We start from the raw sequence: 24,523 nt of genomic DNA, 5'->3' as shown, positions 1-24,523 counted from the left end.
TCCCGATGGCCTTTGTGGTCATCACCACAGGCACAACAAGCAGAATTCTCCCATCCCATCCACAATGGGTTTGGTGACAGGAAGGAATGGCGAATCTAGCAGGGGTGCAAAAGTCAGAAATCTGCCTGCACAAAATCAAGTTGTAACTCTCCCAGTGGTGGGTTGGTTTTCCCACTGGCTAGTGACGTGAATGCTATTTGCATCTCATGAATGCTCATTATAACAGTTCACAGAATGCCCAACGTTATCCATCAGGCCTTCCAATCTGCGTCATTCCAGTGTAAAATTACATTGCTCTAAAACCGACAAGTAAAGAATGGCATGCACAAGGTAATCTTCTATTCGCAAGGGTCTTTGAGATAAGTGGAACAAATCTTACCTGCCATAGTGTTGCGCTGCTCCTGATGCGCTGTACACCACTCTGCAGAGGAAAGGTACAATGTTGCTGGTGCCACCACACTCTCTCCCTCATGGAGCAGAACATAGGACTTCTGAAGATGCGATTCAGATGTCTGGACTGCTTAGGTGGCTCTCTGCAATATGCACTGGAGAGGGTTTACCACATGATTGCAGTTTGCTGTGCCCTTCACAATCTGGCTATGCAGAGAGGTGAAGCCTTGTCTGAGGGTAAACTGGAGGAGGGGGAGCCCTCCTCAGAAGATGATGAGGAGCTGCAAAAAGCCCAGGAAGATGTTGACGGACAACATGAGCATGTTGATGCCATGGAGGAAGGGAGACATGGGAGGTGTGCTCATGACCCTAATAGCTGAAAGGTTCCAAGAGAAGTAAAACTAAGACCAATCATTGTGACACATTTCCCCAACAACCCCCTCCCCCCAGCCATTTTGTGACTTCTGAGGGAATAGTCAAACCATCGCTGAAATTCACACTGCATTCACACTTGGGCCTTAATAACTTACAATTCATTCAGATCAGGGCTAGAATTTTCCCCCCAAAAAACTAAGTGCGCAATGGGCAGGAAAATGGAAGAATTTCCAGCCCATTTTTTGGGCATACTTAGCTGAGCAAATCTCCAGCACTCTGTGCTCCACAGAGTGCCATGAGAGATGCACGCTGGTGAGTGGGGGACGGGACCTCAACCCGCCGGAGAGGTCGGCAGCATAATGCTGAGCAGACCACTGTGCATGCGTTGATCTGTGGAATGGGTTGTGGAAACGGGGGGACCTCAATGGCCTCTGTCCTCACCAGCGTGAGCAAGCCTGGTCCCCGTTGGTGGGGAGCAGTTGTAAACTCCACTGGTGGGAACCCCTCCCGGCTTTGGAGAGACACTAATGGGCCCAGAGACTACAGTCTTGAGCCCACTAATCATATGGAAATAGCGATTTCCATGTGGTAATCAGCTCCGTGCTAGAAATTGGCGCGGGACTGATTGCATGGAAAAAGGGGCCTGGGAGCCTCGTGATTGGCTGGACACCGGTAACGAGTCCCACTACTGGTGTCTCCCGGCCGCTGCTACTCAAGCAGCGCAGCAGGCTGGGAGAATCCCAGCCCAGATATTAGATGTGGTCATTGGTATCCTGCTAATGCAATCACTCTGTCTTAAGTTGACAGTGGTATTAAGCTGACAGCTATATAAGTTGAGGCTAGACGCTTCCTACACCATGTAAGAATGCACACATTGTTGTGAAAGAAGTGTGGACCAGTGTTGAGTTCTTATCTGAAAGTACATGTATTGGTTTGGAACATTATCAATTAGGAAATCCAAATATGCAGAAAGTCACATTGCTGATGCGCCCTCCTTGACCATTTCTATCCCTTAAGGACTAAAAGTTGAGAACTCACTCATCATATTAATAAAGAATTACACACTTCTTCCCGATAACGCACAAGGATCTGGTAACACATTGCACTGTGGTTGACGTTACATGCATGTAATCTTAAAAGGGGACACTAGAGTGTGAGGAAGGCTGAACTTTGGAATAAGAGGATTGCAAAAGATCCAAACCAAAGTGCTTTCATCTGACCTTTACGTTCACATAGCCATGGAATGGTTTTTAAGAAGTGCAATTTACTTAGTGATGGGACACCTGTAACTCTGAGGTGACATCAAAGCTTTTAAACTTTTCCTAACCGTACCACTGCAGCTTGGTGGAGACCCAACATCCGCAGCAGGGGCGAAGGCAATCTACAGAATCCCTATAGTGCAAAAGGAGGCCATTCAACCCACCAACTACCGACCACAATCCCACCCAGGCCCTATCTCCACAACCCCATCTATTTACCCTAGCTAGTCCCCCTGACACTATAAGGGGCAATTTAGCATGGCCTATCACTGACTGCTACATCCTGATGCCTACATTGACCATGGTAGATGTCCTCTGATGGCCCAAGCACTAAGTGTCTCCTGCTCGTGAAGAAGCACCTTTGGTGGCTTGCATTGCTGGAGTTGGTGTGGGCAATGGGGACCCTGAGTAGTTGCACATCCTTGGAATGTCCTGAACACAGGCACCAGGAATGTGAGCAACAAGACAGATTGGATGGTGGTGTTGTGAAAGTCTTGTTGAGAGAGTAAGTGTTGATGTGTCCCCCTGCGACTGAATGTTTGAGATCTGTGAAGAGAGTAGCCATTTGAGTACAGGATGCCATGCTGATAGTTTAACAGTAGAGGGGGCCAAGAGCGGACCTACCCAGGCAGAGCAGATGAGATCATTCATCCGCTCCCTGCATTCGATGATGTAACGTGAGCGGTTAGCAGCTGTGCTGACCTCCTGGCAACAGCCTCCTATGCCAGAGAGGTGGTGTTGGTGTGCTGCTTTGAACCTTCCCTAGGATAGAATAGATGCCGGTGGACCTGGATCTCCTGAATAAGGGCCTGGCAATGAAAGTTGGTGTGGCTGCCTCCTTGAGCCCACATGCCTTCTGCCTCTGGGTTGCTGACATCCTGCATGGTCTAGTGAAGGCATATAGGCTGGAGAGAGTGACATGTGTGCTGGATTGGTGTTAAACTATGACGCCAGGACCTCTGAACATGCCTGCTGATGGCAGGTGGACGAATCAGCTGTCGATTAGCCAGGTGATTGAGTGAATGCACCTGTGCATAATTATTGAAGTTTTGGTGTGTGATCCCGCCATTCTGGCCAGTGGGAAAGGCTCTGCAGGATCTGCCCAAAACCGCACTAGTTCTCTAACAGAATTCTGCCCAATGTTCTTAGAGTCTGCTAAGACCCGAGATCTGTTTAAAGTTCATTCTTGGTTATATCATCACCATTCATAGATTATGCAGATTGTATTTCATTTTGGTGTGCTGCAGCTTAAATTCATCTGTATTAAATTTGATCCATTGGTTTTTCTGTTCAATTTATAATCTTTGAGGTGTTTCCAATAAATTTGATATCTTCAAATTTGACCGTATGCGTTTGTTTCTAAATTAAGGTTTATTTTGTAAACTAGAAACAGTAATGATCCCAACATCAAACCCTGGGATACCACATTCAGTACTCTTACCCGCTCCCTACCACTGCCCCCAGCATAACTATTTATTTTCTTATTCATTCCAAAACTTTATTTGAGATTCCTAATAGTCTGTGTTTGACCCTATAATTTTGAAAAAAAACAGAGAATGCTGGAAAAACTCAGGTCTGTGAAAAGAAAAAGTGTTAATGTTTCAAGTCCAAGATTATTCTTTGTTCCAACTCAGCAGATTTCCAGTATCTGTGGTGTTTTTCTTTTATTTTAGCTTGCAATTTTGGCTTTTATTACATACCTTTTGAAAGTCTGGATACACTCGGCCTTTGTAGGAGCAGGAGTGGTCTGTTTGGATTGCCATTTCTTCAAACTGTTGAGGTTGATCTCACTAGATCTTCCCCTACTGAACCCATGTTAATTGTTGTTTACTTGGTGAATATTGCACAAATAGACCTCAAGCTTGTACCTTATTAATTTTGTTACTTCATACAGAATGGAAGTAAAGCAGATATCTGTTTTGCTTGTCTCTTTGTCCCAGATTTTAAATAAAAGCATCACCTTGGTCTGTTTCCAATCTTGTTGTACCTTCCCATTGTCATACTAATTATCAGTGACTTAAAAATCTCCTCCCTATTCTTGGCACTCAAGCTGCATTGAGGTTGAAGGGTTTAGTTTAGCCTTCAATAATCGTGAATAATCGTATCTGTTGGATAAATACAAAGATCTGTCTCTGTTAAGGGTAGAATATTTTTTTAAAAATTAAAAAAAAAAATACTTTTCCAATTCAATCAAATCAAATCCAATTCAGAGTCTCAACAAGTTGAGACATTTCCGATCCAGGCTGACAAGACAGGGCAAGCGACCATTTACCCTGTCCTGGGCCTGATCTACATGAGCCAAGCTAATTGGAGGAGGGGGAAGTTTCCTCCCCCAAGGCTTGATCTCATTTGCATCTTAGCCAAAAGGCTGAGATGCCGCTTTTAAAAAATTGCTTCATATGAAACACATGAAGCTTAAATGTGACCCAATGGCCTCAACCAAGTGCAGCATCCTCTCCATACTACACTTGATCTTAGCCAAAAGGTAAGGGTAGAATATACTGATATTGTGTTATAGGAGTAGGAAATTGGCTCAGAAGACCTTTCTAGCCAGTAGATTTATATCTGAAATAAGATCCTTTCAAGTAGATATGTTCTGAGGTTTGGTTGGGCTCCCTATAAGTTAATAAAATAACCCATCTTCCTGCATATCTTCATTACAGGCCCACTTGTCCTAAAGTTTAATGCTGCCATTAACAATCAGATGATAGCTAAATGTTAGTGCTTATTTGGTGAAAATAAGATCAGGTGCTGCAGCTTGGACAACTCCCATTGGAGGAATTATTCCCTTATGGGTGATTCCCAACCAATGGGGATTCAGTAGTTCACAAAAACTGATCAAGAAAAAAAAGTGAACAAATGTGAAATCATAGAAACCCTACAGTTCAGAAAGAGGCCATTTTGGCCCATCGAGTCTGCACCGACCGCAATCCCACCCAGACCCTACCCCCATATCCCTACATATTTTACCTGCTAATCCCTCTAATCGACGCATCCCAGGACACTAAGGGGCAATTTTAGCATGGCCAATCAACCTAACCCGCACATCTTTGGACTGTGGGAGGAAACCAGAGCACCCGGAGGAAACCCACGCAGACACGAGGAGAATGTGCAAACTCCACACAGACAGTGACCCAAGCCGGGAATCGAACCCAGGTCCCTGGAGCTGTGAAGCAGCAGTGTTAACCACTGCGCTACCGTGCCGCCCACTGTGCTGTCCCCTGGTGGCGTTTTCGAGTTTAGCTTGAGCAAAGCTGCCTTTTATTCCCTATTAGCTTTAATTTCCTCCAAGTACCAAGATTTTCCTGTGAAAATAGAAAGTTAATTCAACTCCTTTTTTAAAAAAATACTCAAATTGGTTCTTTAATGCATGGTTAATTTCATAAAATGTGTTTAAAATGTTAAACTTGATTTTTCTGGAAGGAATAGGTGTTAAATTTTCCGAGAGAAGATTAAGGTAGTATGGATTGGGTTTTTACTTTTGGGAGGACTTGATGTTTGACAGATGTACACGTGATTTGGCAATACAATGAGTCTAATTTTAAAAAAATTCAAAGCTCTGCTTATAATCTTGATCATCATAGCGAGTTGATTGTGTGCGACAGGATGTTGCCCGTAATTGCCAATATTTTCACCAAGTTCATTTTTTAAATGTTCATGTCTAAAGCTATCTTTGTGCTTAGAGGAGTATTATGCAGGATGCTGTTGCACAATGTTATTCTGATACTTGCCCATTAAAAATCTGCCCTGTATCTTTAAAAGAGAAGCAAAATAATAGTTATTTGCATTATCTCAGTTATATGCTCTATATCCTTGGAACTTCTTACTGTTAGTTCGGGGTACAATTCCACATGCTCTCATTTCCCCATTTAGTTAGCCATTTATATGTGAGGTTTGATGTCAGCCGGACATTCTAATATGAAAGCTGGAAGGAGAACCTATCACATCCCAACTTTATTTGCTCCTGCCTGAAATCCACTTCCAGCAGAGGTCGCTAGTGTTTCCTATGATTGGGAATCTTGGTCAATTTCCTCTTCCTAACATGAAGGCATTGAGGTCAATTGTGGTCTGTGTTGGGAGGGTGTTAGTTAAGGAACTATGTCTCTTGAAGGAATCTTAAGCTAGTCTTTATCTACTTTAGGTACATGTCTAGGTCTTCACCCATCCCTGGGCCTAGGCCTGGGTCATGTGCTTTCTTACATCATTGTGTGGATGGTACTATCCTCAGTCCCACATTTACCCCGATGTGGCAGACCCTTATACTACACCTCCCCCATCTTCATACACATTGCATAAAGTTAGATGAGTTGACTGCGTGTCTTACATTGTTATCAATCTCATGCATTTGCATTGTTGTTAGCACAATATAATATTACATTATCATAGAAGAAATCATAGAAACCCTACAGTACAGAAAGAGGCCATTCGGCCCATCGAGTCTGCACCGACCACAATCCCACCCAGGCCCTACCCCCATATATCATCACTGCAATATTATCTGTACGCCATCTCCTTCCTTCAAGTCCTTGAATTTACAGGTTCAGGTGTTTTGGAAGCCTTATAACCCTTCTATATTTCATTTGCTATTCTGTCAGAGTAGTGGGCTCCGTTGGTTCTGGTACTTGCTGTTGGCTTGGAGGTTAGACTGACATTTGGGTATGCTTTCATTCTTTTCTCCCATTGCTTCCATTTTTAACTGCAGTTAGTGATCAATTCGGTGGTTGTATTGATTAGTGGTTGCTGAAGATTCTGCATCATTTCTTGTGGAGTGGACAAACATTGAATTTGTCTCCTTGTCCCTTCTTTCTCCTCTTCATTTTCTATCTAAGCCATCTTGATGCCCCATAGTTTCTGTGGTGAGAAGTTTAGTGGTACGGTCACCTCCAGTTGTTGATAGTGGAACATGTTCCAATATCCCTTGTGGTCATAGCATGTTGGCTGGAAGTTGCAGTGTGTGCATGGTGGTTGCTGTATTGGCCAGCTGTAACATAGTTGTAATTAGAAGTAGAGGCTTCTCACAGTGCTGACCACTCTCTTATAGTACTTCCATGGAGGCACCGTGGTTATTTCGTGGATGGTAGGCCACTGTGGGGGGGGGGTTTCTGGGACCTGCGATGAAAATGGACCAACCTATTCCACGAAGAGAGGAGAGACTTCAAAGCTGAAGAGGACTTGGGACTGTGCAGTTGTGGTTGGCGAATGACAGCGTTCGTCCTGACGTCCTCTGCCATCTGGAGGAGATCCAAGGCTATGCCATGTCTTAGTCGCTCCAGGATCATGCCAATGACTAGAAGTCAGATTCCTGCCACTCTGTAAAATGGAGTGTCCATTGTTCAAACCTAGATGTTTTTGAGCCAGGTTCCTTGTCTGACAGGATTGTTGCACTGGCATTTGAATCCCAATGTAAAATTTTTTAGATGACGATTTACAAGGATATTAGCATTCCAAAATGAAGAACCAAATCCATGATCTCACCAAGAAATATGGCTATATCTCTTCAGGGTTATTGGTCTCAATCTTGTGGATTACTTTTGGGCCTTTTGTGAATTTCTGTGGCATGCTCTTGCACAGTATGCCAAAGTGTCCAATCATGTTGCAGGGGAAGCATTGAGCTATACTCGTAGAACACTGATCTCTTCTTTGAGGGCACGTTGCACTGGTACGGTTACTTTGCTGGGCATTTCAGGAATTGCTTTCCCTGACTTAGATTATCCCTGTGTTTTTGTGACCTGATAAGATGGACTGAAGTTTGGCTCCTGGTCCATGTTATCATCTCTCTTTCCTTAAGAATCCTGTGTTTCTTGCATAATTCAGACAGTCTAACTATATCAGGATAATCTTTTCTTGGTGATAGATCTCCTTTAGCTTATAGGAGGTCAGAGCACGAATCATCTGTGACACCCACTACTATTCTGTCTGATGAATTCAGACTTTAAATCACCATATTTACTACCCCTCTGCTAACCTGCAGAGATCATTTATGAAGGAATCAACAGGTTCCCCAGGCAGGTGGACTCTCTTATTGAATTTAGCTCTATCCAATATTTGTTGGTTTGCAAGTTGAAATAAATGTCATTGGGGATGACTCATTAATACCCTGTCTTGCAATTATATGTCATCTGGAATTGGTTCTATAGAGTAAAGAAGTGTATTCACTTTCTCTATTTACTTTTTATTTAAACCAGAAGCAGTTTAAAGCTATATCTTAAAATTGGGGTCTTTGGAGGAAAGTGTTTTGTGACTGGTCTGGGTCTTGAGATTTGTCCAAATTTAGTTGGTAGTGCTGAACTGTGATTCGTGTTAAAGATTTTTAAAGAGTGGGTGCAGCTTTAAGAACTTACAGGCTTTCAAAGTGCCGTTGCCATTCATTGTGATACAAAGATTTCACATACTTGCCAGTTTTTGGTGGGTTCTGCAAATTGGCGGTGGCGTGCTACTTGAAGGAAAATTTTTAACAATGGCTGCCTCTGTTGATATCGGCCGTCTTCTTTTGTTCAACTGTTTTCTTTACCGAATAAGGTGTTCAAATTTAAACACAAGCTTTACTGTTTTCAGAGTTGGACATTCGCATTGTTCCCAAGCGATTTAACTTTTTTCTTTTGAGCTCATGTTTTGAGACTCCAAGTCGGGGATCAGGTTTTAGAGACTGGTTTTGTTCAAATGGCTCATCTAATATTGGATTAATGAAAGGTTCTCAGGACTAGCTCACCCTCGGCTCTGCATTCTGGAGCCGGACTTCCACAGGAGGTCAATGGAGTCTTCTGCTACAGTAAAATATCTGCCTCCAGCTTCCAGGCTCAAGTATCTGCCTCCAGCTTCCAGGCTCAAGTATCTGCCTCCAGCTTCCAGGCTCAAGTATCTGCCTCCAGCTTCCAGGCTCAAGTATCTGCCTCCAGCTTCCAGGCTCAAGTATCTGCCTCCAGCTTCCAGGCTCAAGTATCTGCCTCCAGCTTCCAGGCTCAAGTATCTGCCTCCAGCTTCCAGGCTCAAGTATCTGCCTCCAGCTTCCAGGCTCAAGTATCTGCCTCCAGCTTCCAGGCTCAAGTATCTGCCTCCAGCTTCCAGGCTCAAGTATCTGCCTCCAGCTTCCAGGCTCAAGTATCTGCCTCCAGCTTCCAGGCTCTTGTCTCTGATGAATTTTCTGCAGTGTCTTCAGCTTCTGTGCTCAGGTTGGTTTTGCCTGCCAGGTGCACACTGTGTGAGACCTGTCATGCTTCAGGTGCACTGGTGTGAATGGACAATCTAGCGGTGGATTTATTACTATGGACATCAGGATTCCCGTTACACCATTGGTGGGGACAATCAGCATGGAAAATCCCACCAGCATAAGCTGCGTTTTAACTCCCATGGGATTTCCCACTCCCGCCCCCCAAAAATGGGAGTGCAAAATGCCTCCCTATGTTTCTATTTTGGTGGGCATACAATCAGCATTTGAAAGAGAAAAATAAAAATAGTTTTGGTAAGTACTCTTCTTCAGCACATCATGTGCTTTACCTCACTGATCACGCTGTTGTGTATTTGCAGTATCAGCAGGCAATCACCCCGATCACATGATTTTCAATATTGATTTTACTGGTGTGATTCCTTGAAGCAGAATTGTTTTACTTGCAAGCATTTAATCCTTTGATCACTACATTTCACAGATTTTTAAATTATGCAGCAGATGTTTTAACATGTTTGCAGAAAGTATTCAGTTTTAGTGAAGTAATTTTTGGGTAGTTATATTAAAATATATCCATGAAAGATTACTGAAAATATTTAGTATTATAATGAGTTATGTAACCCAGAAGACAATTATCTTGTTCAGTTTGTCTGCAGATAACTGGTTATGTTTGTGTATTTAATGTCATTGAGAAAATCAAGTATTATGTCTGCTCCCTATTAAAGGTAGAAACAAAATGCATTAGCATTTGTAAAGAGAAAAAGACAAGTTAATATTTAAGGTAAAAACCTTGAATTAAAAAATAAAGCCACCTTCTTAGAGTTGTTAAGGATGGATCAGGAAAGGAGGGGAGGAAGAAACATAATGCAACAATTGGAGCCATTAATGGATTGAAAGACCTCTAATCAATAATAGTTGACACAAAAGATCATTTCAGTGAGACAGTAGAAAGACAAAAGAACAAAATATGGAAGGACTAAAACAGTGTAACAATATAGGGAAGGTCCACACAAGGAAATAGGCAGATCTACAGATTCAAGGCAACTAAAATGAAAACAAAAAATATTGAAATACAGTAGATCTGCTAATACTCATTCCCAAACCCTTTTTTGTCCTTTTAAGGCAGAGTTTAGCTTCTTTCTGTGGAAATTCAAAGTAGGCTTTATTTATATCCCCAAATCAATTCTTAGTTCCGCTCATTTGCCTGAATTTTTAGATTTTAGCATCATTAGAAGTGATCATTAAATTTGTTTTTAATATATTACAGGTTTGTCCAATCTGTGCAGCATTACCTGGAGGAGATCCTAATCATGTCACGGACGACTTTGCAGCTCATCTTACACTTGAACACAGGGCTCCTAGAGATTTAATATCCTTTTAAAAATCCAAAATTCAGCTACCTGAAAGCGCCAAAAGGACAATTCGGGTTGTGTATCCTGTGCCACAAAGATTAATGGCAATGATTTTAAATTAGAATTGCTAGTTTTTTTTGACAAGTGGTGAAATGGATGAGAGAATAAATTCAGTAGCATTTATGTTGAGGGCAGACTGTTTGTGCCATTGTGTGGACATTGTATTACACCATCCTATTACTGTACGTGTTTGAGAGACAATTCATTTTAGCATTTTTTGATTTAATTTGACTTATTATTGTTACATGTATTAACATACAGTGAAAAGTATTGCTTCTTGCACGCTGTGCAGCCAAAGCATACCATTCATAGAGAAGGAAACGAGAGAATGCAGAATGTAGTGTTAGAGTCATAGCTAGGATGTAGAGAAAGATCAATTTAATGCAAAGTAAGTCCATTCAAAAGTCTGACAGCAGCAGGGAAGAAGCTGTTCTTGAGTCGGATGGTACGTGACCTCAGACTTTTGTATCTTTTTCCCGGTGGAAGAAGGTAGAAGAGAGAATGTTCGGCGTGCGTGGGTTCCTTAATTATGTTGGCTGCTTTGCCGAGGCAGCAGGAAGTGTAGACAGAATCAATGGATAGGAGGCTGGTTTGCGTGATGGATTGGGCTACATTCACAACCTTTTGTAGTTCCTTGCAGTTTTGGGCAGAGCAGGAGTCATACCAAGCTGTGATACAACCAGAAAGAATGCTTTCTATGGTGCATCTGTAAAAGTTGGTGAGAGCCGTAGCTGACATGCCAAATTTCCTTAGTCTTCTGAGAAAGTAGAGGTGTTGGTGGGCTTTCATAACTATAGTGTTGGCATGGGGAGACCAGGACAGGTTGTTGGTGATCTGGACGCCTAAAAACTTGAAGCTGTCGACCCTTTCTACTTCGTCCCAGTCTACATTTTCCACAATTAATTGGATGAACACATGCTGCCAACTGAAAGTATTGTGAGGAGCATACCTGTTATGAAATTTTGAATTGGTGATAGGTTTCTCCCCAATGCTCCTTTCACCCATTTAAAGAATCTCACCCTAGGTATCAACTCATTTAATCCCCACCATCCAATTTATCAAATTATATTGATCAAAATGCTATTAAATCTAAATTGCGTTTGTTCAAAATTTGACTATGATGTCGTTCTCCAGTTAAGGACTGTCTGAATAAATAGCAAAATACTGTGGATTCTGGAATCTGAAACAAAAACAATGAAAGCTGGAAAAACTGAGCAGGTCTGGCAGTATCTATAGGGAGAGAAAACATAGTTAACGTTTCGAGTCCACACGACCCTTCTTCAGAACCAAAGAGAGCGAAAGATGTGATTTGAGGGGGTGGAAGAGTGATTACTGGAAGCTGGGAAAGATTGCAATAAAACGTAGCAAAACTTGAGGAAAAAGTGATGGATGGCCAGGCGGGGGAGGGACGGTTTTTGCATAGGAACAAAAAATGTTTGAAATGTAAAAAAAGTCAAGATGGAGGAGAAAGAATACAGTCTAAACTTGTTGAACTCGTTATTGAGTCCGAAGGGCTGTAATGTGCCTAATCAGACGATGGGGTGCTGCCAGTTTGCGTTGGATTTCGCTGGAGCATTGCATCAGGCAAGGACGGACATGTGGACGTGAGAACAAAGTGCTGAGTTGAAATGGCAAGCAACAGAAAGGTTGGGGTCATGCTTTCAGGCTGAGCAAAGGTATTCAACAAAGCAGTAACCCAGTCTGCATTTAATATTCCCAGTATAGAGGAGACCATATTGGGAGCAGCAAATGCAGTAGACCAAATTGAAGGAGGTGAAAATGAAAGGTTGCTCCACCTGAAAGGAGTACTTGGGGCCTTGAGCAGTGAGCAGGTAAAGGAGCAGATGTTGCATCTTCCGCAATTGCATGGGAAGGGGATGAAGAGTTGAATGTGATGAAGGAGAGGACCAGGATGTCACTGAGAGAGGAATCCCTGCGAAATGCTGACAGGGGGGCTGAGGGGAAGATGTGTTTTGTGGTGGCATCATGCTGGAGTTTGTGGAAGTGGCGGAGAAAGAGCCTTTGAATGCAGAGGGGAGTGGGGGGACCTTGGTTAAGAAAAAAGATGTGAAATGTGCCATTTTGGCATCATCAGAACAGACGGAGGCAGAGAAACTGGACTTTAACAAACTTGTGGACTTTAACAAAGAGGTTGTGCTGGAATCTTTGAATGGCATCAAGATAGATAAGTCGCCGGGTCCGGATGGGATGTATCCTAGGTTACTGTGGGAGGCGAGGGAAGAGACTGTACAGCCTCTGGCGATCATCTTTGCGTCGTCGATGGAGATGGGAGAGGTGCCGGAGGATTGGAGGATTGCGGATGTGGTTCCTATTTTCAAGAAGGGGAATAGGGATAGCCCAGGAAATTACTGACCGATGAGTCTAACCTCAGTGGTTGGTAAACTGACGGAGAAGATCCTGAGAGACAAGATTTATGAGCATTTAGAGAGGTTTAGTATGCTCAAGAATGCACAGCTTGGCTTTGTCAAGGGCAGATCGCGCCTTACGAGCCTGGTGGAGTTCTTCGAAAATGTGACTAAACACATTGACGAAGGGAAAGCGGTAGATGTGGTTTATATGGATTTTAGCAAGGCGTTCGATAAGGTCCCCCCATGCAAGGCTTCTAGAAAAAGTGAGAGGTCATGGGATCCAAGGGGCTGCTGCCCAGTGGATCCAGAACTGGCTTGCCCAAAGGAGGCAGAGAGTGGCTATAGATGGGTCTTTTCTAAATGGAGGTCGGTCACCAGTGGTGTGGCCCAGGGATCTGTTCTGGGACCCTTGCTGTTTGTCATTTTCATAAATGACCTGGATGAGGAAGTGGAGGGATGAGTTGGTAAGTTTGCCGACGACACAAAGGTTGGTGGGGTTGTGGATAGTCTGGAGGGATGTCAGAAGTTACAGAGGGACATAGATAGGATGCAAGGCTGGGCGGACAAGTGGCAGATGGACTTCAACCCAGATAAATGCGTAGTGGTCCATTTTGGCAGGTCAAATGGGATGAAGGAGTACAATATAAAGGGAAAGACTCTTAGTACTGTAGAGGATCAGAAGGACCTTGGGGTCCGGGTCCATAGGACTCTGAAATCGGCCCCGCAGGTGGAGGAGGTGGTTAAGAAGGCGTATGGTGTGCTAGCCTTTATCAATCGAGGGATTGAGTTTAGGAGTCCGGAGATAATGATGCAGCTATATAAGACCCTCGTCAGACCCCACTTGGAGTACTGTGCTCAGTTCTGGTCGCCTCATTACAGGAAGGATGTGGAAAAGATTGAAAGGGTGCAGAGGAGATTTACAAGGATGTTGCCTGGATTGAGTGGCATGCCTTATGAGGATAGGCTGAGGGAGCTCGGTCTTTTCTGCTTGGAGAGACGTAGGATGAGAGGAGACCTAATAGAGGTATATAAGATGTTGAGAGGCATAGATCGGGTGGACTCAGAGGCTTTTTCCCAGGGTGGAAATGGCTGCTACGAGAGGACACAGGTTTAAGGTGCTGGGGGGTAGGTACAGGGGAAATGTTAGGGGGAGGTTTTTCACACAGAGGGTGGTGGGCGAGTGGAATCGGCTGCCGTCAGTGGTGGTGGAGGCAAACTCAATAGGGTCTTTTACGAGACTCCTGGATGAGTACATGGGACTTAATAGGATGGAGGGTTATAGGTAGGCCTAAAAGGTAGGGATATGTTCGGCACAACTTGTGGGGCCGAAGGGCCTGTTTTGTGCTGTAGTTTTTCTATGTTTCTATGATCACGTTTACCTATCTAGACCAGCTGTGTATATCCCTCTATTCCTTGTTTGTTCATATGTCTCTCCAGATAAGTCTTAAATGTGGCTAACGTAACTGCCTCAACCATCTCACTTGGCAGTGCATTCCAGGCCCCCACCATCCTCTGTGTAAAAAAAAGACTTCCCTCGCACATCTCCACTGAACTTTCCCCCCTTACCTTGAACTTGTGCCCCTTGTAATTGTCATTTCTGCCCTGGGAAAAAGCTTCCAACTGTTCACCTTATCTATACTCCTCATAATTTTATAAATTTCTTTCAGCTGCCCTCTCAGCCTCCGTCTTTCCAGGGAGAACAATCCCAGTTTATTCAATCTCTCCTCATAGCTAATACCCTCCATACCAGGCAACATCCTGGTAAACCTTTTCTGTTCTCTCTCGAAGGCTTCCACGTCCTTCTGGTGACCAGAATTAGACACAGGATTCCAAATGTGGTCTAACCAATGTTTTATACAGCTGTAACATAATTTGCTAATTTTTATACTCGATGCCCTGTCCGATGAAGGCAAGCGTGCTATATGCTTTCTTCACCAACTTTTCCACCTGTGCTACACTTTTAAAGATCTGTGGACCTGTATTCCCAGATCTCTCTGTCTGTCTCTGCTCCTGATGATTTATTTTATAGCACCCGCCTGAATTGGATTTACTAAAATGCATCACCTTGCATTTGTCCGGATTAAATTCCATCTGCCATTTCTCCACCCAATTTTCCAGCCTCCTTTATCCTGTTGTATTCTCTGACAATCTTCATCACTATCGCAACTCCGCCAATCTTAGTATCATCCGCAATCACACCAGCTATGTTTTCTGCCAAGTCATTCATATATAATATATATATATATATACACACACACAAACAGGTGTAATTTCATCTTCTGGTAACATCAGATACAACAGACGTTGTTCAATGTCTTTTGTATACAGCCAACTAGTACAGAAAACTCTTGCAAGGTCAAAGGTCATTCAGTACAATGTTACTTGGGTGACATTTGCAGGACTGTGATTTGAATCAACTCTTATGCATTTTTGCTAAGCAAGTTAGATTTGTTCTAACTTTTTGGTAAAACATTAAGCTAGTTCATAGGATTAATACACTATAAGATGTGATTCTGTGCCACAGTCCCAGGTTAAATCCTCATCTGTCCTATATTTAGTCATAGTTATAATAATAGTCGTAACTACAATTAGCCGCAGTGTCATTTGTGCAGAGAAAAAATAGCTTAGGCATTTTATTCCTGTTTGAATTTCTTATGCAGTTGTTAGTTATGAGCAGAATCCGTTCAAACTGTGATGTACCCCAACATCATACGGTCCATTGGCACTTTAAATCCAAGTTCTTATGTAGCAGATTAGTCTCTTGGTTGAGGCAATTGGATTATCTCCTGCAACGTTGCTGTTGAATCATATTGTGCTTTTGCAAGGGTTGCACCTGCAGAAATGAACATAGAACAGTACAGCACAGAACAGGCCCTTCGGCCCACGATGTTGTGCCGAGCTTTAAGTTAGAAGAGATCCATGCAAAGACATTTATTAAGAGTTGATTCAAATCACAGCCCTGCAAATGTCATCAAAGTAACATTGTACTGTATGACCTTTGACCTTGCAATAGTTTCCTGTACAGTCGGGTTGATCCCTGAAAAATAGCTTTCTCCTTGGCAGGTTTACGAATATATATCGGGATTCCTATATTTCTGCATGTAAAGTGGGGCTTCATTGTAACTTTATTATCTGACATTTAGAATTCTGTTTTTTGTTCCAAATGTCAAAATCTTGGTATTTTTTATCCATATAAATAATACATGTGTGCTTCCTCGTCACTGTGCTATACTATTAACTTAAATTGTGCTTTCATACTCTGCTGTAAATCTTCAGCCTGCAACCATTTGACGATTGTGTTACCAACTGAACCAAGCTGCAGAATAAGTACGCCAGCACAACTATGCACTTGCTGTGTGTTAGCATTTTTGCAGTCAGGTCATTGCATCATCATGTGTTCCTATAATCTTGGAAACATAGAAAAACTACAGCACAAACAGGCCCTTCGGCCCACAAGCTGTGCCGAACACATCCTTACCTTCTAGACCTACCTATAACCCTCCATCCTATTACACTCCATGTACTCATCCAGGAGTCTCTTAAAAGACCCTATTGAGTTCGCCTCCACCACCACTGACGGCAGCCGATTCCACTCGCCCACCACCCTCTGTGTGAAAAACTTACCCCTAACATCTCCCCTGTACCTACCCCCCAGCACCCTAAACCTGTGTCCTCTCGTAGCAGACATTTCCACCCTGGGAAAAAGCCTCAGAGTCCACCCGATCTATGCCTCTCAATATCTTATACACCTCTATTAGGTCTCCTCTCATCCTTCGTCTCTCCAAGCAGAAAAGACCGAGCTCCCTCAGCCTATCCTCATAAGGCATGCCACTCAATCCAGGCAACATCCTTGTGAATCTCCTCTGCACCCTTTCAATCTTTTCCACATCCTTCCTATAGTGAGGCGACCAGAACTGAGCACAGTACTCCAAGTGGGGTCTGACGAGGGTCTTATATAGCTGCATCATTATCCCCGGACTCCTAAACTCAATTCCTCGATTGATAAAGGCCAGCACACCATACGCCTTCTTAACCACCTCCTCCACCTGCGGGGCCGATTTCAGAGTCTTATGGACCCAGACCCCAAGGTCCTTCTGATCCTCTACAGTACTAAGAGTCTTTCCCTTTATATTGTACTCCTTCATCCCATTTGACCTACCAAAATGGACCACTACGCATTTATCTGGGTTGAAGTCCATCTGCCACTTGTCCGCCCAGTCTTGCATCCTATCTATGTCCCTCTGTAACTTCTGACATCCCTCCAGACTATCCACAACCCCACCAACCTTTGTGTCATCGGCAAACTTACCAACCCATCCCTCTGCTTCCTCATCCAGGTCATTTATGAAAATGACAAACAGCAAGGGTCCCAGAACAGATCCCTGGGCCACACCACTGGTGACCGACCTCCATTTAGAAAAGACCCATCTATAGCCACTCTCTGCCTCCTTTGGGCAAGCCAGTTCTGGATCCACTGGGCAGCAGCCCCTTGGATCCCATGCCCTCTCACTTTTTCCAGAAGCCTTGCATGGGGGACCTTATCGAACGCCTTGCTAAAATCCATATAAACCACATCTACCGCCTTCCCTTCGTCAATGTGTTTAGTCACATTTTCGAAGAACTCCACCAGGCTCGTAAGGCACGATCTGCCCTTGACAAAGCCATGCTGAGTATTCTTGAGCATACTAAACCTCTCTAAATGCTCATATATCCTGTCCCTCAGGATCTTCTCCATCAGTTTACCAATCACTGAGGTTAGACTCACCGGTCAGTAATTACCTGGGCTATCCCTATTCCCCTTCTTGAAAATAGGAACCACATCCGCAATCCTCCAATCCTCCGGCACCTCTCCCGTTTCCATCGATGACGCAAAGATCATCGCCAGAGGCTCTGCAATCTCTTCCCTCGCCTCCCACAGTAACCTGGGGTACATCCCATTCAGACCCGGTGACTTATCTATCTTGATGCCATTCAAAGATTCCAGCACAACCTCTTAAAGTCCACATACTCAATCCTTTCAGTCCACCGCAGGCCCGCAGTACATCCACCCAGGTCTTTCTCCTCTGTGAAAACCAAGGCAAAATACTCATTGAGCACCTCTGCCATTTCTACTGGTTCCGTACAGACTTTCCCGCCTTCACCTTTTATAGGCCCTATTCCGTCACGTCTCATCCTTTTACTCTTCACATATTTATAGAACACCTTAGGGTTCTCCTTAATCCTACCTGCCAGGGCCTTCTTGTGACCCCTTCTGGCTCTCCTAATTTCCTTCTTTAGTCCCTTCCTACAAGCCGTGTACTCTTCTAAATCCCTATCTTCGCCAAGCTCTCTGAGCCTTTTGTATGCTTCCCTTTTCTTCTCGACTAGGTCCCGCACAGCTTTCGTGCACCACAGTTCCTTTAACCGACCAACACCTCCCTGTCTGCTCGGAACATTGTCCTGTAGAACTCTAGACAGACATTCCTTGAAAAACTGCCACCTCTCTTCAGTACATTTCCCCGAGAATACCTCCTTCCAATTTACTCCTCTAATTTGCTGTCTAATGTCTTCATATTTCCCCTTACTCCATATAAACACTTTCCTAGCTTGCCTGATCCTCTCTTTTTCCAATGCAAGCCTAAAAGAGATAGAGTTATGATCGCTATCCCCAAGATGCTCTCCCACTGAGAGATCTGACACCTGTCCACGTTCATTGGTCGGTATCAGATCAAGTACAGCCTCTCCTCTTGTAGGCTTGTCCACATGCTGTGTCAGGAAACCCTTCTGAACACACCTAACGAACTCTTCCCCATCCAATCCCCTTACCCTAGGGATATTCCAATCTATGTTTGGGAAATTAAAGTCTCCCATCACAATTACTCTGCTATTACTGCATCTCTCCAGGATCTGTTTCCCTATCTGCTCCTCCACCTCCCTGTTACTATTGGGCGGCCAATAGAAAACTCCCAGCAAAGTGACCGGCCCCATCCCACTCTGAACTTCCACCCACAGAGACTCGGTGGACAATCCCTCCACAGCATACACCTTCTCTACAGCTGTGACACTATCTCTGATCAGCAGTGCCACTCCACCCCCTCTCTTGCCTCCCTCCCTGTCCTTCCTGAAACATCTGAATCCCGGCACTTGGAGTATCCAGTCCTGTCCCTGAGACATCCAAGTCTCCGTAATGGCCACCACATCACACTTCCAGGCATCGATCCACGCTCTGAGCTCATCCCCTTTATTCACTATACTCCTGGCATTAAAGTAGACACATCTCAATCCTTTGGTCTGACTTCTCCCCTTCTCTATTCCCTGTCCATCTGCCCTCTTGCACTGCCTATAACCCTTCTCTGTTTGCAAGCTACCTTCCTCACTCTCAGTCACCTCATTTTGATCCCCTCCCCAGTAGCCTTAGCCAACCTTCCTGCCAGGATATTGGTCTCCCTGGGATTCAAGTGCCATCCGTTTTTTGTGTACAGGTCACACCTGCCCCTAAAGAGGTCCCAATGGTCCAGGAACCTGAATCCCTGCCCCCTGCACCAGTCCCTCAGCCACACATTCATCCTCCACCTCACTCCATTCCTGTCCTCACCTTCCCGTGGCACAGGAAGCAGCAATCCTGAGATTACTACCTCAGGTGAATCTGATACCTTGGGTGAATCTGATATTTATTCTAAAATGAGCAAAACTGATGAGGTTTTTAGTCTTACAAATAACTTACAAATTTGTTAAGGCCTCGCTTGCAGTTAGTTGGAGGATTTAGTATCTCTTTAACCTGTTTGTTATAATAGATTGAAAGTGACTTCCTCTGCCCCTCTTCAGAGCCTTTCCACCACCTACCAGACACAAATCAGTGGTGCAATGGCACACATTCCGTTGCCTAGATGGGTGCAGCTCCAGAAACACTATGCAGAATAAAGCAGTCAGCTTGGTAGATGCTCTATCTACTAGTCATTCCGTAACCTAAGATTTTTATTCATTCTTGGGGTGTTGGTGCAATGCCAATTTTGGCATTTATTGCTCATCCTGAAAGGTGTGCCAAGCATTCTTATTCAACCACTTTAAATTCAAGTTCCTACAGTACAAATTAGTTTCTTGGTTGAAGTATTTGAGTTATCTCCTGCAACACTGCTGTTAGATAGGAAGAGGCAAGGTCACAGAAGTACTTGAAAACAAGGATGAGAATTTTAAAATTGAGGTGTTACTTTATCAGGAGCAAATGTGAATCAGTGAGAACAGGGATGACTGGACTTGCAGGAATAAGCAACAGAGAGCAGATTTTAGGATGCCCACAAGTTTTCGTAGGGTGGAATGCGAGAGTTTGTTAGAATTGTAATGTTCAAAGATATGGGTGAAAGTTCCAGCAGCAGATGAGGTAAAGCATGGTGGAGTCAATCATTGTTACAGCGATGAAAACAGGCAGCTGTAGTGATGTCATTAATGTGTCTTTCGAAGCTTATCTCAGGAGCAAGCATGATACCAAGGTTGCAAGCAGTCTGGGTCAGGTTTAAGATGCCAGGAAGAATAGGTAAGTAGCCTCTCCCCCCGCCCCGCCCCGCCCCGCCCCCAATGACAGCCGTAAAATTTCACCCAATAACTTTGGCCTTGCTGATATTTCATTGAAGGAAATTTTTGCTCATCCACTGCTGGATGTTAGACAAGTGATCTGATAATATAGCAACAGTGGAGAAGTCGTGAGGGTGTAGTGGCGAGGTACACCTGGGTGTTGTCAGCCTACATGTGAAACTGAAGCTTTGTTTTCAGATGATGCTGCTAAAGAACTACCTGTAAATGAGAAACGGAGGGGGGGGTGACACTAAGGATAGATCCTTGAGGGACATCAGAGGCGGTTGTGTGTGAGTAGGAAGTGGAACTATTGTTGCCCTTTGTCTCATCCCCATTGTTGCTGTATGCTAACAGACAATAAGTGTAATAAGCAAAAAGTCTCAAGAATTTTAATATATTTTGAATTGGAAATTTTGCTTGCCATTCTTTGCTTGTATTTCCTTAATGATTATTTATGATGAATCCAGCGGTGTTCGACACGTACGTAGGATGTTTCATCCTGGCCGAGGCCTTGGAGGACCGCGTGCTCGTAGATCAAACATGCACTTTACTAGCAGTTCCACTGGTGGGCTTTCATCCTCACAAAGTTCATATTCTCCAAGCAATAGGGAAGCTATGGATCCAATAGCTGGTGAGTTGAAACTTCCAATTGTAGCATATTTATGATATGTTGGGCTAAAAATTTTATTGCATAATGCTGCCTCAATAGGATTTTAATAAGCTGTTTGAATGTAAAGTACCAGTACAAGTTTATAATTATTCATTGCAAACAATCAGTTTAAAGTAGTTCTCAGTCTGGAAAAAACTTAGGATAAATTGTATTTGAAATGTTAGAAATCACAGAAATAATTATTCTGCAAGTTATATATTGTGGTGTACCTTTTAAATATCAGTAATTCATTAGCATTCTATCTTATTTTCCATGTATGTTCCTTTTATGTATCAAAAAATAAACAACTAACCACTTAGATCAAGCGATGTGATAACATTTGTTGCAATTTATATAACTTCTCATAATTTGAATATAAATTGAATTGTAGGATAAGATGTTGAGTTTACATGTAATTAAAATCTTGCACTTGTTAAGGTTATCCAATTACAAAATTCTGTATCCACATTTGTGCTCATTTATGTACATGTGCGTAATGCTGATTGTATCGTAACTGGTGAATGCGGAGCATCTTTTGAGCTTTCTGACAATTTGAATTTTCAGTTGTGCCTCCTCATGGTATACATCTAAATTGGCTCCCCTTACCCTACTTCCTCCGTAGTGGGAGATCTTGTGGTGGGGGAGATATTGGTAAAGGGAGGGAGCGCAGAAACTGTGGAGAGTGGGAGCTGAGGTGAGAGGGCGTAGAGGAATAGGAAGAATTTAAAAATGATCCTATCCCATATCTCTTCCCTGTCAAACCTTCATTATATCTTTTGCTGCCCCCTTTCTTCCATTTCCCTCCACTGGCTTTCTTTCTTTCATCCCTTCTGCACCTTCATAAAATCATAGAATCCCTACAGTGCAGAGGGAGGCCATTCAGCCCATCGAGTCTGCACCGACCACAATCCCACCCAGACCCTATCCCCATATCCCTACATATTTACCCGCTAATCCCTCAAACCTACGCATTTCAGGACTCGAGGGCAATTTTTAGCATGGCCAATCAACCTAACCCGCACATCTTTGGACTGTGGGAGGAAACCGGAGCACCCGGAGGAAACCCACGCAGACACGAGGAGAATGTGCAAACTCCACACAGTGACCCAAGCCGGGAATCGAACCCAGGTCCCTGGAGCTGTGAAGCAGCAGTGCTAACCACTGTGCTACTGTGCCGCTCACGGTACTCCCTGCCTTCACCCTGCCTTCACTCTTCTCTCCATTCCCTTGTTCCACACATTGGCCCTTGCTACTTGATCTTTCCACGTCCACCCTCTGAATGCACCTTTTTTATTCCTGTCACTGACAAGTATTGCATTTATTGCTCACCCATAGTTACCATCATATGGCATGTGTTAGCCTTCTTGAACTGCTGAAGGCTATGTGGCGAAGATGTATCCATGGTGCTGTTAGGAAAGGAGTTCAAAGGTTTTGACCTGACGTTGAAGGAGAAGCAATATATATCCATCAGGATGTGCCTGAATTGGAAGGAGGAGAGGACAAATTGGGAGAAATTGGTTATCTATATAATTCTTTATGATACATTAATTATAAAGAATGTTCAGTGATTAATTTGCAATGTTTTGTGGCAAAAATGTGTTTTGGCTTTGCTTTTAATAACAAAAATTAAATCCTATATAAGCAATATAAATCCCCCCCCCCCCTCTAACTGCATGGTAGGTTGTTGCATAAGGTTAAATCTCACTGGATTCAGGGTGAAGTATCTAAATGGATACAAAATTGGCTCTTTGACAAAAGCCAGAGGGTGGTTGTAGACGGTTGTTTTTCAAACTGGAGGCCTGTGACCAGCGGTGCGCCTCAGGGATCAGTACTGGGTCCACTGTTATTTGTCATTTATATTAATGTTTTGGATGAGAATATAGGGGACATGGTTACTAAGTTTACAGATGACGCCAAGATTGGTGGCATAGTGGATAGTGAAGAAAGTTATCTCGGATTGCAACGGGATCTTGATCAATTGGGCCAGTGGGCTGATGAATGGCAGATGGAGTTTAATTTAGATAAATGCGAGGTGATGCATTTTGGTAGATTGAACCAGGGCAGGACTTAGTTAATGGTAGGGCGTTAATATGTAGATAGCCCAACTAGAGAGGGGGCTATACTGGATCTAGTTCTGGGAAATGAACCCGGTCAGATCGTCAAAGTCTCGGTAGGGGAACATGTGGCAAATAGTGAGCACAACTCTGTTAACTTTAAGATAGTAATGGACAAGGACGAGTGTTGTCCTAAGGGTAGGGTGCTAAATTGGGGGAAGGCTAACTATAGCCGGATTAGACAGGAATTGGTGGCCGTTGATTGGGAGAGGCTGTTCGGGGGTAAGTCCACGTCTGGCATGTGGGAGTCTTTTAAGGAACAGTTGATAAGGCTGCAGGACAGGCATGTGCCTGTAAAAAGGAAGGATAGGAAAGGTAGGATTCGAGAGCCGTGGATAACCAGGGAAATTGAGGATCTGATCACAAAGAAAAGAGAGGTGTACGTTAGGTCCAGGCAACTGAAAACAGATGCAGCTCTAGAGGAATACAGAGAGAGTAGGAAAGAACTCAAACGGGGAGTTAGAAGGGCAAAAAGAGGTCACAAAATGTTCTTGGCAGACAGGATTAAGGAGAATCCTAAGGCATTTTATTCATATGTTCGGAACAAAAGAGTTGTCAGGGAAAAAGTCAGACCTCTCCGGGACAAAGGAGGGGAATTATGCTTAGAACCCAAGGGAATTGGGGAGATCCTACATGAATACTTTGCATTGGTATTCACAAAGGAGAGGGACTTGTTGACTGGGAGTGTCTCAGAGGGAGGTGTTGACCCGTTAGAGAGAATCTCCATTACAAGGGAGGAAGTGTTGGGTTTTTTAGGTAACATTAAAACTGACAAATCCCCAGGGCCTGATGGCATCTATCCTAGACTGCTCAGGGAGACTAGAGATGTAATTGCTGGGCCTCTGACGGAAATCTTTGTCTCTTCATTGGACACAGGTGAGGTCCCTGAGGATTGGAGGATAGCGAATGTGGTACCGTTATTTAAGAAGGGTAGCAGGGATAACCCGGGTAATTATAGGCCAGTGAGCTTGACGTCTGTGGTAGGGAAGTTGTTGGAGAGGATTCTTAGAGACAGGATGCGCATTTAGAACGGAACAATCTCATTAGTGACAGACAGCATGGTTCTGTAAGAGGGAGGTCGTGCCTTACAAATTTGGTGGAGTTTTTTGAGGAAGTGACAAAAACGGTTGACGAAGGAAGGGCCGTGGATGTCGTCTCAGTGGATTTCAGTAAGGCATTTGACAAAGTCCCTCATGGCAGGTTGGTTAAGAAGGTTAAGGCTCATGGGATACAAGGAGAGGTGGC

The 24,523-nt window shown here is 43.8% G+C and overlaps 1 protein-coding gene across 3 annotated transcripts in view; it reads left to right on the top strand.

The window, feature by feature from the left end:
* The window catches only part of kcmf1 (potassium channel modulatory factor 1), a 142,990-nt gene that overhangs the window by 85,389 nt on the left and 33,078 nt on the right, over window positions 1-24,523 (top strand). For all 3 annotated transcript variants that reach the window (XM_078214219.1, XM_078214217.1, XM_078214218.1), the window contains 2 exons: window positions 10,454-10,555; window positions 20,972-21,146. In XM_078214219.1, the coding sequence (XP_078070345.1) occupies window positions 10,454-10,555; window positions 20,972-21,146 (277 nt within the window). The remainder of the gene's footprint in view (window positions 1-10,453; window positions 10,556-20,971; window positions 21,147-24,523) is intronic.

Source organism: Mustelus asterias, chromosome 6, assembly GCF_964213995.1.
Source record: "Mustelus asterias chromosome 6, sMusAst1.hap1.1, whole genome shotgun sequence".
Taxonomy (NCBI): Eukaryota; Metazoa; Chordata; class Chondrichthyes; order Carcharhiniformes; family Triakidae; genus Mustelus; species Mustelus asterias.
This window is presented reverse-complemented; position numbering and strand designations above follow the sequence as displayed.